At 46.9% G+C, this 17822-nt stretch overlaps 2 protein-coding genes across 3 annotated transcripts; one reads left to right on the top strand and one right to left on the bottom strand.

Annotated features, from left to right (window-relative positions):
- Positions 1-9754: 9754 nt before the first annotated feature.
- NOP16 (NOP16 nucleolar protein) lies at positions 9755-16435 on the bottom strand. Of its 2 annotated transcripts, XR_009213914.1 has the most exons (6): positions 16296-16435; positions 16098-16206; positions 14368-14437; positions 12449-12555; positions 11219-11601; positions 9755-9956 (listed from the first exon to the last, which is right to left on the bottom strand). XR_009213914.1 is itself a non-coding variant. In XM_032158780.2 (5 exons), exons 1-5 carry the CDS (start codon positions 16400-16402, stop codon positions 11458-11460), a joined length of 537 nt encoding a protein of 178 aa, XP_032014671.1. In that variant the 5' UTR covers positions 16403-16435; the 3' UTR covers positions 11165-11457. The 2 variants fall into 2 exon arrangements, 1 of the variants encoding a protein (XP_032014671.1); XM_032158780.2 differs by lacking the exon at positions 9755-9956 and having other exon boundaries at positions 11165-11601.
- Positions 16436-16507: 72 nt separating this feature from the next.
- On the top strand, positions 16508-17613 carry HIGD2A (HIG1 hypoxia inducible domain family member 2A). Its single transcript, XM_032158781.2, has 2 exons — positions 16508-16836; positions 17194-17613. Exons 1-2 carry the CDS (start codon positions 16683-16685, stop codon positions 17394-17396), a joined length of 357 nt encoding a protein of 118 aa, XP_032014672.1. The 5' UTR covers positions 16508-16682; the 3' UTR covers positions 17397-17613.
- Positions 17614-17822: the final 209 nt, after the last annotated feature.

Below are 17822 nucleotides of genomic sequence, written 5' to 3'. Positions count from 1 at the left end.
ATTTCATTTGACGTTTACCCAGCATGCCTCAGTTCCACACCGTGACCAGTGTAAGAAGAGGGACTATGATAAAAACAGTTCAACAGGCCGCAAGGAGGGTGGGAAATTCTGAAGTCCAGAAGCGAGTGTGATCTTTGGAATAGTGGCTGCTGTGCCCTTGGGCACCATTTAAAGAATCACTGTCCTTTAAAGTGCTGGTTCACTTTCTGCAGTAAGAAGTGATTTATGTGCTCTTATGTAAAATTTTAAGGAATGACTTGGGTTTTAGAGTAGGCTTTGAAACTTTGCTGGCAGCTTTTCATTTTGTCATTGGAAGGGTAAGAGACTTTTCTCCTTTGTTCTATGAACTCCTTGTTCTTCAGTGCTTGAAGGTGTTAACAAAAAAAAACCTTAGACAACTTTAACGAAGTTTAAAAAGTATGTTCTGTTTTGAGCAGAAAAAAGATTCATGAACTGGGTGGTACTTAGCACCAAAAGCAGTTCAGAATGCTCAGCCCCACAATGTGTGTAGGCTACATTTATAGCCAGAGAAACGAAAATAACTTAGATTGCCTGATTGGCTGCAGTCTGGCATTTGCCTTACCTGAACATGTTTTAGCAGCCTTCAGCCGATGATTGACTGAAGGTTTGGCTACTGTGATTGGCTAAAATTCGGCTACTTGTTAGAAGAACATACTTTTAGGTTAGGTTACGAGTTGTTTACACTTTAAGTTACAATTCACTGTGTACAGAGGCAGCTTTAGGCCAGACTTAATTCAGCTTCACAGTGTCCCCCATTTTGCTCAGCCCCTTAATTTTGAGAGATTGACCAAAATCCCAGGCACTGCCACTACCTTCTGTCACTATTTGACCTCATTATGGAACTCGCAGTTTACAGTGTTAAATCAGTTAGAGGATGCTTTATGTCTTCATGTTTCTGTTACTCTAACCGTAATGAGACCATTTGAGGTACAAAGGATGACTGCATTGGTGTATTTAAGACTACAACACATCAGTGGGGACCTTAGGATGGCTATCAGGAGTGTAATACCAAGGAACTGGAATGCATTCCTTAATATGAGTCTCCACAAACCAAACCGATCGGAATCAAACAACTCAAGTTCAGACGATAAAAACAGTTCAACAGCATGCAAGCTCTGTTGCTCACAGCCTGTTCAGGGTATAATGGCAATTAAGGACATAGTTCACTCTGAAGTACCTGAATTGTAAAGTGTTTGATTTTTTAGTTAGCTTTTGGTAACACAAGTCATAGTGATTGGGATACCCACTAAAAGAAACATGAAGATTAGAAAACCTTGAACAGCTAAGCTTGCTGTCTACCATTCAGGATGCCCGCAAACCAACCACTAGCTGCTCCTGCAGACACATTATGTGTTCCTTTTCCCTGAGAAATACCCTTGATGTGTTTGGTGGCAGTATCTACAGAAGCGGCAGCCACCACCACCTTTTTAAGCTCTCCATAGTAGTAGAATCGGGAAAGAGAAGCACAGCGTTCAGTTTTGTTCAGCACCATACACAAGCTCCTAGCTGGGCAAAGGAAATCTAAAGCTGCATGAAGTTCCATTACGTGTTTTTGTTGAACATAGATGGCCTCATCCATCTGTCCATCTGTGGCCTCTACCCGTGCGAATCTCTGTGCTACAAAATTTTTTTCAATTTAGCATTAACTTTAATTTCCATATAGCTGGCACTCCACTGCCGCCAAAAGTGAGTCCGCAGGAACCCCACTGGAACATTTGCTCAGTGGAAAGTAAATAATCATCTGTTTCAAGGTTGGTATTCATTTTAGTCTTTGACCTCTGATTATGGGGACTTTCAGGGAAAGCTGTTCCCAAGGCGAGCATGAATCAGGTGAAACAGCAAGACCTGAAGTCAGGACAGAGTAAGCACATTATCCACAGACCTAATATGTACCCTCTGAAACTGGAAAGTGGGGGCCAACTGGTAGCATTTGAGCAGGGGTCACTTATGTTCCCCCATAAGTCTGCACAGCTCCTAAACAAGGTCCAGTGGGGAACTTGTTTTTATGTGGTCCCTTTATAGCATGCTGTAAGGGTGCATAACCACAGCCAGTGAGAAGGCACCCTACTGGATTTAACCCAGTGACATTATATAAGCAATCGCTTGGAGCCACATAGGTAGTCCCCAGGTCCTGAATATGTGGCTCCTGAAAGCATAGGTGCAGGCAGTATTCCTTGTGTAGGCATTACCTGGACAGGTTTTCCATATTGGCACTTATTAGTTATTAATTGAAAAAGTCAGGGTACCACTTCCAGCGAGTGTAGGGAGGCAAGCAGTAGTGGTGTTTAGAATATCAAGGTTAGCTGCCGGATGCGGTGGCTCACGCCTGTAATCCCAGCACTTTGGGAGGCCGAGGCAGGTGGATCACGAGGTCAGGAGATCGAGACCATCCTGGCTAACATGGTGAAACCCTGTCTCTACTATAAAATACAAAAAATTAGCTGCGTGTGGTGGCACGCACTAATAGCCTGTAGTCCCAGCTATTAGGGAGGCTGAGGCATGAGAATCACTTAAACCTGGGAGGCGCAGTTTGCAGTGAGCTGAGATCACGTCACTGCACTCCAGCCTGGGAGACAGAGCGAGACTCCGTCTCAGAAAACAAAAACAAAAACAAACAAAAAGAAATGGTTAGCATTCCACTCTTCCTTTGGGGTTTCAGGGTGACTCACTGGGAAAATGGAGAGATACTGGCATTAATGGAATCGTTTCCTGATTTGAGCATTAAGTCACAAACCCAACAGTAACTCCAGTTTCTTGCTAGAGCATTAGCCTTTGCTAAAGCCAGCCCCAGATTATGGTCCCATGGATTTTCCCATAAAGAAAGGGAAAGGATTTGCGGGCAGAAAATAGGAAAGAGAGGCAGAAAGGTAAGATTTTTGTGATTGCAGTGAAGTCTTCATCCACATCTAGGGAAAGCTGTTCATGTCTAGGATGTGATCTGCTTCTGGGGAAAAGCTTCCCTGGTTAGCTTTACCTTAAAGTCTCCAACAGGTGTGTAGTTCCAGGACTCTGGAGAGGTCCTTTTGAGTTGTGAGATGTGGACCCAAGGTTCGAAGCCCTGAAGTTTTAGCACAGTGTGGGTAATAGAAGAACTTGGTATCGTCTCTATGAGGTTTAAGGGCACTTTTTCTCTGATACCATCTCCAGAAGACCTAGTCTCAGGTTACAGATTGTGAAGGCTTTGATGGTCCTCTGTGGGTCACAGAAAGTTTATTTTATTTTGTCAAAATACAGTGTGACATAATGCATTAGAGCTTTGTAGTATTTAGTGGTATCAGCATTTAGGAGAGTAGGAACTAGGTGAAGTTCTGTTAGGAGCACAGGCTTTCTAGTAACTATTTCATAGGGGGTCAATCTGTGTCTGTCGCAGGAATGGATCTGATCTGCTGACCAAAGGCAATGGTTGACTTTCTTCTTCAGAGATCAGAAGAAAATGAAATTCAAAGCCAATGGTAGTACCTTTGGCCAAGATAATCCAATCAATTCAGTTAATTTTGCCAATTTTAGTTTTAAAATATAATTTGTCCTTTTGACCTTTCCAGAAGACTGAGGGTGAAAGGGACAATGGTAGTGCCACGGTGTTTCTAACACTTTATTTAGCTGCTTCAGAGTTTGTCCAATGAAATGAGTTCCTCTGTCACTGGAGATTTTTCCAGAGATGCCCCATAAAGGAAACACATGTTCTTATAACTCCTTAGCTACTGTCATAGCATCAGCTCTCCTACACAGGAAAGCTTCTATCCAACCAGAAAACATGCCAACTATTACAAGAACGTACTGATACTTAATTGAGGGTGGCAGTTGAATGAAGTCCATCTGTAAGTGTTCAAATGGTCCATCAGGTGTTGGTGGAAATACGCCACTTGGAGTTTTTATTATCTTCCCCGGATTATGGGTTTGACAAACCAAATATTGGTTATAACCCATTTTAGCATTTTAGAGTAGTCACACTATCAATATTTTTTATAATTTGGATCATTTTGTTCATTTCATGAGGAATTGTGAGGTGCAGAGGTTGTTTTGTTTTGTTTTGAGACAGGCTCTCACTCTGTCACCCAGGCTGGAATGCAGTGGTGCAATCATGGCTCACTACCACCTCCACCTCCAGGGATCAAGCAGTCCTCCCACCTCAGTCTCCTGAGTAGCTGGGACTACCGGTGTGCGCCACCATCCCCAGCTAATTTTTGTAATTTTTATAGAGAGGGTTTTACCCTCTTGCCCAGGCTGGTCTTGAACTCCTGGGCTCAAGCCATCTGTCCAGCTCAGCTTCCCAAAGTGCTGGGGTTATAGGGATGAGCCACCATGCCTGACCGAGTGCAAAGCTTTTAACAAGGGAAGTTTCAAGGGCTCAGGAACGACCAGGGGGCCATCTAGGCTCTCCATGAGTTCACGCTTAACATTATGTTTACGTATGTCAGATAACAATTTTGGTTTTCCACATCAGGTGCATTGCACTATTAGATGGGTCATCATAAAGGTCATCAATCTAGTGGCATTCATTCCAACTGCACATCCTAACTGTTTCAGCACTATCTGATTTAGCATGAAAATCTGCCAGGGCAGTCCCTTAATATTCAGGTTCAGCTTTCCATGTATGGGCTTCAATCTTATAAGAATTTGTTATTTATTTTTCACCTTTACTCAAGATAGCTTGGAACTTATAGCAATTTGTGATGGCAACAGGATAGTAGCAAGTTCATCCACTTGAGTCTGTTTTTAATGGGGGCTCCACTAGAAGTGAGAAACCCTCTTTGCTTCCATAACATGCCAAAATTGTGGACTACAAAGGCATGTCTGCTATGTATATAGCATTTTCTGATTTCCCTTTAGCTATGGGACAAGCTCAAGTGAGAGCAAAAGCTCTGCAGTTTGAGCTGACTGAAATTGGGAAGAGTCTGCTTTTTATTAACTCATTTTGGGTTTTAATGACATATTTTGCCAAAGAATAATTTCAAATGGGGGCCGGGCGCTGTGGCTCACGCCGGGCATGGTGGTGGGCACCTGTAGTCCCAGCTACTCCGGAGGCTGAGGCAGGAAAATGGCGTGAACCCGGGAGGCAGAGCTTGCAGTGAGCCGAGATTGCACCACTGCACTGCACTCCAGCCTGGGCGACAGAGCAAGACTCTGTCTCAAAAAAAAAAAAAAATTCAAATGATGTTGGTCTACTTGCTGAAAAATGCTGGGTTTGACTGGAATTTAATAGACTTTCCACAGCATGTGGAACTTGCAAAAAAAAAAGTTCATTCCCTAAAACCAGGTCAGATGAACCCTTTACCAATCTGGTGGTTGCTGCCACTGCCTTTAAACAATTAGGATATGCCTTAGCTATGGGGTCTAATTGCAGGCCATGATATGTGATGGGCCTGTGCTTTCCCAACTATGTTCTTTTTTATGTATGTATGTATTTATGTATTTGTTTTTTGAGATGGAGTTTTGCTCTTCTTGCCCAAGCTGGAGTGCAGTGGTGCAATCTCAGCTCACTGCAATCTCCACTTCCCAGGTTCAAGTCATTCTCCTGCATAAGCCTCCTGAGTAGCTGGGATTACAGGTGCCCGCCACCACGCCCAGCTTATTTTTTGTATTTAGTAGAGATGGGGTTTCACCCTGTTCGTCAGGCTGGTCTCGAACTCCTGACTTCAGGTGATCCACCCGCCTCGGCCTCCCAAAGTGCTGGGTCAACTATGTTCTTGGGTAAGACCTCCTAATGCCTGATTGTTATGTTTATGAACAAACAAGGTGAAGGGTTCAGTATAATTTGGAAATCCTAGAGCAACCATATCTGTTACTTTCCATCCTGGTTTATATTTCTTAATTAGACTGCGAAGTTCTGAATGAAGTCTTTTTTAAATAGAGCATTTAATGCCATTTCTGTCTCTGCAGGTTTCACAAGTAGTGTTTCTAAATGAGCTCTATAATCTGAAACTGGTTCATCTTTCTTTTGCCCACAAGATTATGTGATTGACCAATCAATTTTTTGTGGAAAAGCCTTAGGGATTGAATTTAAAAGATTTTTGGCAATTCTTCTAGTTCCTTTTGGCCCTCCTCTTGGGGTTTTGGAGTGGTCTTTAATATCCTCAGGCTGTTTCCATTCTGCTCCTGCTGTCAGTTTTCAAGCTTCACCAGTATCGTGTGAATAAATTGGTAACGATTAGAGAGTCCTGGATCATAAGCTCCTATGAGGATTCTCAATTTTCCAGTACATTTTTGAGTACTTTCTCTTGGATTAGTTAAGTCTTTATGATGGATCTAAGCTCAGCTTTAGACCATGGAGTAAAAGTGGTTACAGCAGGCAGGCTGGTTGACTAGAGAGTTTCACTTTGTAAGGCATTTATCCAACTTCCCCTTTTTCATTAGCCTCAAGGAGAAAAGGTAACTGAGCAAAAGGGTTACTATACTCAGAGCATCGAGGCAAAGAAGAGAAAGAGAAGGAGCAGTCGGGGTTCATGTGCTGCATGAGCCTTTCATTTGCGTTTTGTAAAGAATCTTTTAGGCAATTTTAGATTTGTGGAATCTTTTAGATGCCTCTGCGAAGGGGCGGGTTGCCCCTCCACACCTGTGGGTGTTTCTCGTTAGGTGGAAGGAGAGACTTGGAAAAGAAAAAGACACAAAGTATAGAGAAAGAAATAAGGGGGCCCAGGGGACCAGCGTTCAGCATATGGAGGATCCCGCCGGCCTCTGAGTTCCCTTTAGTATTTATTGATCATTCTTGGGTGTTTCTCAGAGAGGGGGATGTGTCAGGGTCATAGGATAATAGTGGAGAGAAGGTCAGCAGATAAACGTGAACAAAGGTCTCTGCATCATAGACAAGGTAAAGAATTAAGTGCTGTGCTTTAGATATGTATACACATAAACATCTCAATGCCTTACAGAGCAGTATTGCTGCCCGCATGTCCCACCTCCAGCCCTAAGGCGGTTTTCCCCTATCTCAGTAGATGGAACATACAATCGGGTTTACCGAGACATTCCATCACCCAGGGACGGGCAGGAGGCAGATGCCTTCCTCTTGTCTCAACTGCAAAGAGGGCTTCCTTCCTCTTATACTAATCCTCCTCAGCACAGACCCTTTACAGGTGTCGGGCTGGGGGACGGTCAGGTCTTTCCCTTCCCACGAGGCCATATTTCAGACTATCACATGGGGAGAAACCTTGGCCAATACGTGGCTTTCCTAGGCGGAGGTCCCTGCAGCCTTCTGCAGTTTTTATGTCCCTGGATACTTGAGATTAGGGAGTGGTGATGACTCTTAACGAGCATGCTGCCTTCAAGCATCTGTTTAACAAAGCACATCTTGCACAGCCCTTAATCCATTTAACCCTGAGTCGACACAGCACATGTTTCAGAGAGCACGGGGTTGGGGGTAAGGTTATAGATTAACAGCATCTCAAGGCAGAAGAATTTCTCTTAGTACAGAACAAAATGGAGTCTCCTGTGTCTACTTCTTTCTACACAGACACAGTAACAATCTGATCTCTCTTTCTTTTCCCCACGCCTCTGCATACTGATTTAAAATGCATCCCATTGTTTTTGTGGAGTTTTTGATCCTTTCTTTTCTAATGTGTCCCACAAATAAACAATTTTATTTAAAGTTTCCTCATTGTGGCCATTTTAATTCTAAGTTGTTCCTAGTAAGGTTAGCCTGTTTTTCTAAAAACAAGTTCTGGGTCCATTTTTTTTTTTTTTTTTTGAGACAGAGTCTTACTCTGTCACCACCTAGGCTGGAGTGCAGCGGCGTGATCTCGGCTCACTGCAACCTCTGCCTCCCAGGTTCAAGCAATTCTCCTGCCTCAGCCTCCCGAGTAGCTGCGATCACAGGTGTGCACCACCACGCCCAGCTAATTTTTGTGTTTTTAGTAGGGAGGGTTTCGCCACATTGGCCAAGCAGGTGAGGTGATCCACCCACCTCAGCCTCCCAAAGTGTTGGGATTACAGGTGTGACCACGCCCGGACTTGTTTTGTTTTTTGAGTAGAGTGTTGCTTTGTCACCCAGGCTGGAGTGCGGTGGCGTGATCTCGGCTTGCTGCAACCTCTGCCCCCCGGGCACAAGAGATTTTGCCACCTCAGCCTCCTGAGTAGCTGGGACTACAGGCATACACGACCACACGCCCAACTAACTTATGTATTTTTTGTAGAGATGGGGTTTTGCCATGTTGCCCAGGCTGGTCTCAAACTTGTGAGCTCAAGAGATCTTCCTGCCTCAGCCTCCCAAAGTGCTGGGATTACGGGCATCAGCCACCACACCCAGCCCCATAATTCTTATATATAAAATTAGATGGAGTCCCAGAAGGTGGAGTTCCAGACTCCTTGGATTGAAACAAGCCCATTATCAAAAGGATAACCTACCCAATGCCTCTAACTGGATCCATCCAGTTTATTATGGGATTCAGTCCAATCCAGGACCCAGTCCAGTAAAAATTGCTCAGATAAACTTGGAGAGCTCAAAACACAAATTTATGGAGCTCAGAATCCTAGGAAGAACTCACTATGACCTCCAGTTGCTGTGAGGGACCAGTGGGCACAATGGGCCCTGGCAGATACCTTTTTGCGTGGTCACTCAGTGCTCCTGGAGGTCGCTGAAGTTCTACTTTGGATCCTACTTCTGACACCAATTTGTTAAAAGAAAAATTTTATAGACAAGTTGACTTTAACAGTTTAATTGAGCAGAAAAGGGTTCATGAATCAGGTAGCGCTCAGGACCAAAAGCTATGGTTCAGAATGTGTGTAGGCTATATTTATAAGCAAAGAAATGGAATTGACATACAGAGATAGCCTGATTGGCCGCAGTCTGGCATTTGCCTTCTTTGGACATGTTTTGGCAGCCTTCAGCCTGGTTGGCTGAGATTTGGCTACTTGTTACGAGAGTAGACTCTTAGATTACGTTGCAGGGTGTTTACACATTAAGTTAGGTTATAATTCACTATGTACAGAGGCAGCTTTAGGCCAAACTTAATTTAACAAAGGTCACCTTTGGAACCAGCATTAATTGTTGAGGGGGTCCCTTTTTACCTAATGAAGATCTGTCTGTGTCTAATGAATATCTTGTACAATTCTTTAAAAATTAAAAATCCCACAATTCCCAGTTGTGGGAGGTGAACTTGAAGAATAAAGTTTCATTATGTCTACTTGAGCTGCTTTTATCAAGACCACTCTCAAAACCTCAGGTCCCAGCAGCACACTGAGGGCACTGAAGGTCCAGTGTCACCACTCTGATACTGGTAGAGAATGTAGGTGTCCTAGAGCCTGTGGGTTGGTGGTCAGCAGCTGCGCTCCTCTGGTGGGGCTGCTGGCCCGTCCTCCAGGCACAGTGCCACAGTGCTCATCTGCTTTGGTTTCCACCACACGTAAACTGGGCAAAGTGGGTGAACAGGCCTTAAGAACCTCACCTAACTGGCTCTGTGGTGCCCTTACCCAGCTGCTCCTGAATATGACTTTTGTGACTCAGGAGCCACAATCACCTGCTCTTGGGAACCAGTCCAGTTACCTGGAGCTGCTCATCTCAGAATGATCTAGCCTGGGTGATACTGTGTTCCCCGCACTGCCTAAACCCAACAGCTGCCAACCTAGCTGAGCATGGGAACAGAGTTAAATGTTTGGGCGGCTCTCATGTTCCAACAGAGATGGCTGGAGGGAAGGCTGTGGACCTGAGGGAGTGGGTGGCAGCGAGCATGCAGAGCGTCCACTCACATAGAAGGGAAGTCTTCACTACACTTACCTGTTGAACCTGTGTCTGGTCACTCACCTGGCACTGGGGGCTTTTGTTCTTAAGTAACTCAGATGAAGTGGTGGCTTCTGATTTTCCATTCTCTGACCTATTACCATCCCTCTGAAGAGAGGCCACCAGAGATGGCTTCCTGGGATGGGCTGAGGAGGGAGGATCACTTCGGCCCGGCAGGTTGAGGCTGCTTCTGCAGTGGGCCATGATCATGTCATTGCACTCCAGCCTGGGATACAAGAGCAAGGCCTTGTCTCAAAAAACCTACAAGACACACATGGCCTAGGGATGGGGATAGTGGTAGGGAAGGCTTCCTAAAGTTCTTTCCTCAACTGCATAAAGATACATGTTAAGGGGCCACCCCAGCCAAAGGCCTGAATTTGGAATCCTGTGGAGGACATAAGATGGGGCCAAAGAGGCCCTTGGGAGCTCCGCTGCAGACTAAGCACTGCTGTATGCTTCCGAGGGCCGGTCATTGCTGGAGTCTACGGCTGGCTCCAGTAAGGGAGCTTCCGGGACACTCCCAGCCTGCCTTGATGGTATGGGACTGATGGGCTGCCTTCAGGGTCCTTAAAGGGGAATACAGCAAGCAGAAAGCCTAGGCTTAGTTGTTGGACAGACTTCAAACCCCACCTTGACACCTTGTAGCCTGTTTCCTTACCTGTAACATGAGGATAAAACCATGCACCATACAAGATTTCACATGAAATATCTATGGAAAAAACCAAGCCCTCCTTTTCGAGAACGAGTGACAAGAGACAGCTGATAGGAGATTCTGAGAAACCCTGGGAATGAGGTTTTTGTATGACTAATAGTTGGGGATCAAGTATGAGGACATAAGAAAATGCCCAGGGCCCACTCCATAGCCTGTGCTTGTGATCCTGCTACATGGTGGACACCACCTCATGCCACCGAATCAGGCAAGCCTGGCCCCAAAGGATGGCCATGCCATGTGGAGCCCACTGCTTGGCACACAACAGAGTGGGATTCAGCGGTCCACCAGTCCCAGAAGCCAGGTTGGGGGCCTCGGATTCACTTCAGACCGAGGCCAACATAAGCAATCCAAAGAAAGCAGAGAAGGCAGGTCACTCAGAGGGCAGGCCGGAGTTGAGCAACTTACCCTCTGCCAGTCAAGCCACAGCTGGCCTCAGGCTAGGGCCCCACCAGCCCCCAGCCTAGTGGGGGGACTAGCATGGGCAAGGCAGGCCCCTTCCAAGCAGCCCAGCGTTCCCGGCGAGCTTCTGTAGAGGTGAGAGGAACTGCTGTGCGGGAAGCGGGCAGAGAGCCATCGGGGTGAGGCCAGAGGCCGTGCCCAGAAGAGCAAGTCAATGTAGCACTTGCTGGCAGGGGGGATGGCCTCTCAGCCCCGGTAGAGGTGGTTTTCGCTGGGGCAGCCCCGGGGTTTGACTGAGAGCAGAAAAATACAAAATCATCAGAGAAGTAAAATATCTTTGTTTTATTATGTACACACTATTTAAATAAACTACCTACCCTGAAAACATTAGGTTCTGGCTTTTCCATGAACCCCCGGACGAATATAAATTGGAGCCTCTGAGAACAGTTCCTTCCCCAGAGCGGGGAGTGTGCACGCGTGTGTGTGTAACCTTCTGACTCCATGGGACCTGGCCAGCCCCTCTGGAGCCACACAGCACCTCCTTGCCTTACACCCTGGCTCCAGCTTCACTGGTCCGGGGGAGACCTCAGCCTGGGGCAGCTGTGATGTAAACCAGTCACTCAACCTCCATCTTACTCTTCCGCAAAGAATCGAGGAAGTCTTGCCACTCCGCTGGGTAAAAGCGTTTATAGACGTTGATCTTACTCCGAATCTGTTTTGGGGTATCTTGATAGTAATTCTTCTCATCACGGGCCATGGCCTAAGAAAGGAGAAGGGCTACTTTAAGGAGGGCTAGACGGGCAAAGGCTCAAATCTTAGCTCATCCTGAATTAGGCAAGCCACTTGCTATCTAGCCCCGAGGTCCAGAATCCTGACCTCAAAGGCTGTGGTGCACCAGGCACAGTGGCTCACGCCTGTAATCCCAACATTCTGGGAGGCTGAGGTGGGAGGATCTCTTGAGCCCGGGAGTTCCAGGCCACCCTGGGCAACATAGTGAGACCCCATCTCTCCAAAAACAATAAATTAACCATCCTGTGGTCCCAGCTACTTGGGAGGCTGAGGCAGGAGGACTGTTTCAGCCCGGGAGGTTGAGGCTACAGTGAGCCATGATCACACCACTGCACTCCACCCTGGGTGACAGGTGAGATTCTGTCTCAAAAAAAGACCAGGAAGGCCTGAGAGTCCAGTGGGCCAGGGAGGAGCTGGGGCCAGCTGAGGAGCTCATGACCCATCATAGCCAGGTAATCCCACTTGGGCCCAGGGGTCCAGTGTAGCCGGATCTTTCAACTGTTAAAGGAAGCCAAAAATAGACTTCCAGCCTGGGTGACAGAGCAAGACTCTTGTCTCGAAAACAAAAACAAACCAAAAAACACCACGCAAGCAAAACATTTATCTGTGAGTGACACTGGAACCCAGGCCACTCAGTCTACCCTTGCCATAAGCATGCGTTCAGGTTAGATCCCTGTCAATGGGATCCATTTCCTAGAGTCTCTTTTTCCTCCCTTTCTTTGCACTCGGTTTCAGGAAACAGATGCTGCGCAAGCAGATCAAGCCGCGAATGGTCCAGGGTGCCTCCCCAGCCAGCCCACGTGGCCTGAGCCGCTCACCTTATAGTCCTCCCCATGGTTCTCCACCATGTAGCGTACATAGTCAATGAGGTCCCGAGACAGAGTATTTCCTTTCTTTTCTGGAAGGCTGGCTTCTGCCTCCAGGTCTGGAGTGATGAGAGAAGCGGGGAGACAGGGAATGAGGCTTTGCTTTCTGTGCTCTTTGAGCTGTCCAATCACCCCTTCACACACTGGCAAGCCACAAGACCCACCACACCAACCACCTGGGGGTCTTTGCCTCCCCATTCCCAAATCCATTGTTGGAACCTCCTTCAGCCCCTTGGATCCCAGACTCTGTCTCCTGTGACCCACTCATCTACCAATATGGCAACTTTTGGAAAGGGAAGTCACTTCTCTCCAGGCCTCAGGTGGATTTACAAGGAAGGTACCAAACTAATAACCTCTACTTAGTGGCAGGTCTCAGGACAGAGATGAAGGCACATACCTGCCCACAGGACAGCCCGCTCCCTTCCAGCTATAAGCCTCTCAGAGAAGCTCTTGAGGTATCATTGCAACACATGAAATGGGACAGTCTAAATACATGAGATCTAGAGCTGCCGGGTCTGGGGCCTGAGGCTGGGCCCCAGCACCTTACTAGTGCTCCATGGGAGAGAAAAAGCCAGGATGTGGAGCCAACTAATGGCTTCACTTTTAAAATAGGCAGGCAAATCCTACTCCAGTTCACATCTAGAAAGAGACAGAAAGAGCTACCTCAGAGAAATGAAGTAGTCAAATCATATCCAGGGGTTAGGTCCTCACATTGTATATAGTCAAAATTATCTTTGACATAGTTGCCAGGGGTTGGAGGTAGGGGAAGATGGGGAGTTGTTTAATAGGTATAGTTTCAGTTTTGCAAAATGAAAAGGTTTTAAGGACCTGTTGCACAACAAAGTGAATATACTTTACTGAACAGTACACTTAAAAATGGTTAGGATGGCCGGGCGCGGTGGCTCACGCTTGTAATCCCAGCACTTTGGGAGGCCGAGGCGGGTGGATCACGAGGTCAGGAGATCGAGATCACAGTGAAACCCCGTTTCTACTAAAAAATACAAAAAATTAGCCGGGCGTGGTGGCGGGCGCCTGTAGTCCCAGATACTTGGGAGGCTGAGTCAGGAGAATGGCGTGAACCCGGGAGGCGGAGCTTGCAATGAGCGGAGATCCCGCCATTGCACTCCAGCCTGGGGGACAGAGCGAGACTCTGTCTCAAAAAAAAAAAAAAAAAAATGGTTAGGATGGTAACTTTTATGTATTTTTGAACCACAATTTAAAATTTTTAAAAATGTTTCTCTTTGACTACAGTAAGTGCACATGGCTTGGTACATACAATCCTGTGCAGTAATTCTTACAAGAACCACTGAGATAAAGACAGGAACTCAAGGAATTCTGTATCAAATGTCTGGCCATTCAAATCCTTTATCTTTAGGGGAGCTGCTTTAACTCCTGACAGGTAAGGGGAAGTCTGAATGAAGAATTCTAGAGTATTCCCACTTTCCTGTAGGGCTTACTCTCCTCTGTTTTAGCATTCACTCTCTATAGCCTTAATATATGTAAAATCGATTTTGTCATTGGAAACATTTATTGAGATGGTAGAATCCCTAAAAATCAGTTCATCCTTAAATTTATGAGAAGCCATACACATGCCTGAGATTTACTGGTTTCTCTTCTATTCTGCCAGGCACCTGGCTACATCCTCCCTAAACATCTCTGACCTTAGTTCACAGAGTAAGGTCAGGGTTTAGTCAGTACAATGAAAAATGAGCCAGCCAGGACACAGTCCTAACTCTGTGAACTTTGAACCATCTCACTTCTCCCCTCCGAAACTTGGTTCCTCCATCTGCAAAATGAGGACATCTTAGGGCCCTTCCCAGCTTCCCACAGTGCAGGACAGTGACCTAAAGGAATATATGGACCACACCCACCATTCAGCACATAGGGCTTCCGTACAAGCTCTTTAGGCCTCTCCTCCATGTCCACCTCCATGGCCTTCACCTGCAGAGAACAGAGCCCTTGAGACCAGAAGGATCTTTGATGAGGGAAAGTTACAGACTCCTGCTTATCCCAACACAACTACTAACCCGTAAGAATCCCTGCCCAAGGTTAGGTAGAAGCAGGTAACAATGAGAACTAATGCCCTGGAGGCTTTTTTTCTATCTCTTTTTTTTTTTTCCTTTTTCTTTTTGAGACAGAGTCTCATTCTGTTGCCCAGGTTCGAATGCAGTGGCGCAATCTTGGTTGACTGCAACCTCCCCCGGGGTTCAAGTGATCTGCCTCAGCCTCCCAAGTAGCTGGGATTACAATCGTGCGTCACCATGCCCAGCTACATTTTGTGTTTTTAGTAGAGATGGGGTTTTCCCATGTTGGCCAGGCCAGTCTCAAACTCCTGGCCTCAAGTAATCCGTCTGTGCCTTTTACCCCCAACATAATCCTGGTGACAAGGACTTTGTGTTTTTTATTCTCTATTAAATAGAATGTAATAGATTCTCTATTAAATAGAATGTAATAGACTCTCTATTAAATAGAATGTAATAGATTCTCTATTAAATAGAATGTAATAGATTATTAAATAGAATGTAATAGATTCTCTATTAAATAGAATGTAATAGATTCTCTATTAAACAGAATGTAATAGATTCTCTATTAAACAGAATGTAATAGATTCTCTATTAAATAGAATGTAATAGATTCTCTATTAATCGATTCTCTATTAATCGATTCTTAAATAGAATTTAATCGATTCTCTATTAAATAGAATTTAATAGATTCTCTATTAAATAGAATTTAGTAGATTCTCTATTAAATAGAATTTAGTAGATTCTCTATTAAATCCCCAGGGTGCTTAGGATGTGACATGTTCTTAATAAGTAGCTAACCTAATGAATGGGCTTCCCGAATGAATTTGTCCCATTGCCTTAGGCAAGTTTCTTTTTAATTCATGCCAGAGGAAAATGGCACTACCATTTCTTGAATAAATGTGAGGCTACAGCCACACAGTTAGATAGTCCCTAAGGCAAGAAGTGTTATACCTATTTTATAGATAGGCAGAGAAAGATGAATTGCTTGCTTTTCTTTTGGGAACCTGGATTCTTTTAATAGTTGTTGAAGCCTCCAGGGAGCCAGGCGGACCACTTGAGGCCCAGCCTGGCCAACACAGCGAAACCCTGTCTCTACTAAAACCACAAAAAATCAGCCGGGTGTGGTGGCGCACGCTTATAATCCCAGCTACTTGGGACGCTGAGGTGGGATATCGCTTGAACCCGGGAAGGAGACTGCAGTCAGGGAAGCCTAGGGGAAGCCTCAGACCAAGGATGATTGAATAACAAAGAAAAGGTGAAAGTAAAGATCTCCAACTCTTAGGGAGTACTAATTAGGAAAGTTAAGGGTAGAAAAAGATAAGGAAAATAGATGCTAATGGGTTAATTTCAGAGAAAAAAGACTGAGTAGAGGGGGTATGGGGAATGTGTGCTGGGGAGGGAGTGTGACGAAGGTCGTAAAGAGACCCTTGATCACCGTCAGTTGGGCGTTCTGACTGTGGGGAGGTCGAAAACTCGGAAGGGCCTGAGGGAAGGAATGGGCAGTACCACGTTCTGAAACCTAGGTCAGTATGGCGGGGGAAGAGTAAAGCGGACAACCGACCCTGCCATGTCAGTACCTTTCTCTTACGGAGGGGCACCGCCCTGTTGGGGTCCACAGCCAACCCCATCTCGGCGAGGTTCTGCCGCACCGATTTAGCGTGGTCCCAGGCATGTCGGATGTGGGAGCTACCGGCAAAAAGAGACATCGCGGATCCGTCATCTCGCGGGCCGTCCCGGCCGAGGCCCACCGCCACCTGGAACCCCAGCCCCCTCACCATTCGATCCGCGGCGCTGCCTTCCGTCGAGCATTCCGGTTCAGACGCTTGCGGTTGACACTGTAACCAAACTTCTGTCTCCGGGTTTTGCCCTTGGCCTTGGGCATCGCGCTGACCACCGCACCAGCAGCTCACACACGCTGCCTCTCCCTCTCAGACCTCGTGTAACAAACTCCTTCCGGAAGGCGTGCACAAGGCTTTGAGGGCATTTGGGGAAATGTAGTCCTTTTGTAGCACCACCGTGCTGAGCACTACGACTCCCAGGATGCAACGAGCACTTGCGCCTGCGTACAACGCTCAATCTATTCGTTTCCCCGCCCCTTTCATGACCTTCACCGGGAGGCTGAGCTTGGAGTCCCGATTTTCTCCTGCTGCGGTGGCCCGGACATGGCGACTCCCGGCCCTGTGATTCCGGAGGTCCCCTTTGAACCATCGAAGCCTCCAGTCATTGAGGGGTTTAGCCCCACTGTTTACAGGAATCCAGAGAGTTTCAAGGGAAAGTTCCTTCGCAAGACCCGCGAGAACCCGGTGGTACCCATAGGTAAGTGGGTGCTGTAGGAACTGCACAAGGAGAGGACAGTGATGTCGGAGGGAAGGAAGTAGAGGAGGACCAGAGCGCTAGCGGGGAGCGGAATGAGAGCCGACTAGAGAAGAGACGAGAGGGCGGGCCGGTGAGGGGCGAAACTGATTGGAGCGGGAGCAGCGGGTTTAGGGGGCGGGATTTGGGGCCTAAGATGGGGAGGACTCTGTAACTAGGAGGTCCTCGCCTCGACCTACCCTCTCCGCCCTCCCTCCGTTGTGATCCAGAGATCTTGGTTTTGGGGAAGCGAGACCCAAAGCGGGGAATGACCTGCGGGGCCCGACCTGCTGTTTCCCAGTTGCTTTGTCCCCTCCTCAGGTTGCCTGGCCACGGCGGCCGCCCTCACCTACGGCCTTTACTCCTTCCACCGGGGCGACAGCCAGCGCTCTCAGCTCATGATGCGCACCCGGATCGCCGCCCAGGGTTTCACGGTCGCAGCCATCTTGCTGGGTCTAGCTGTCACCGCTATGAAGTCTCGACCCTCAGCCCAGGGTCTGGCCTCGAAAGCTCCTCAGAAATGATTCCAAAACCCAGGAGCAACCACTGGCCCTACCATGGGACTTACTCCCTCCTCTCCTTTGTGAGGCCCATGTGTCGTTGGGGGAGGAAGTGACCCTTTGTGTAACCGTAACTGAAAGTTTTTTCAAAAATCCTAGATTCTGTTGTTTGCATGTTACATACTTCTATTTGTGCCACATCTCCCCTCCACTCCCCTGCTTAATAAACTCTAAAAATCCACTTGTAGTATGGTGAATTCAGTATCATCCCCATGGTTTTTGGTCTTTGATTTTGGAGGAAACAGACTTTGGAGTGGCGCTTAGAAATCGCGTAGTCTAGTGATTCCCGAACTTTCCTAGTAACAGCCACCCAGGGCACTTTGAAAGCAGAGATTTGGCCGGTCGCAGTGGCTCACACCTGTAATCCCAGCACTTTGGGAGGCCGAAGCG

This window comes from Hylobates moloch, unplaced genomic scaffold, assembly GCF_009828535.3.
Source record: "Hylobates moloch isolate HMO894 unplaced genomic scaffold, HMol_V3 SCAFFOLD_6, whole genome shotgun sequence".
In the NCBI taxonomy this organism is placed as follows: domain Eukaryota; kingdom Metazoa; phylum Chordata; class Mammalia; order Primates; family Hylobatidae; genus Hylobates; species Hylobates moloch.
The sequence above is the reverse complement of the archived record's forward strand: the minus strand, read 5'-3'. Positions and strand labels throughout refer to the sequence as shown.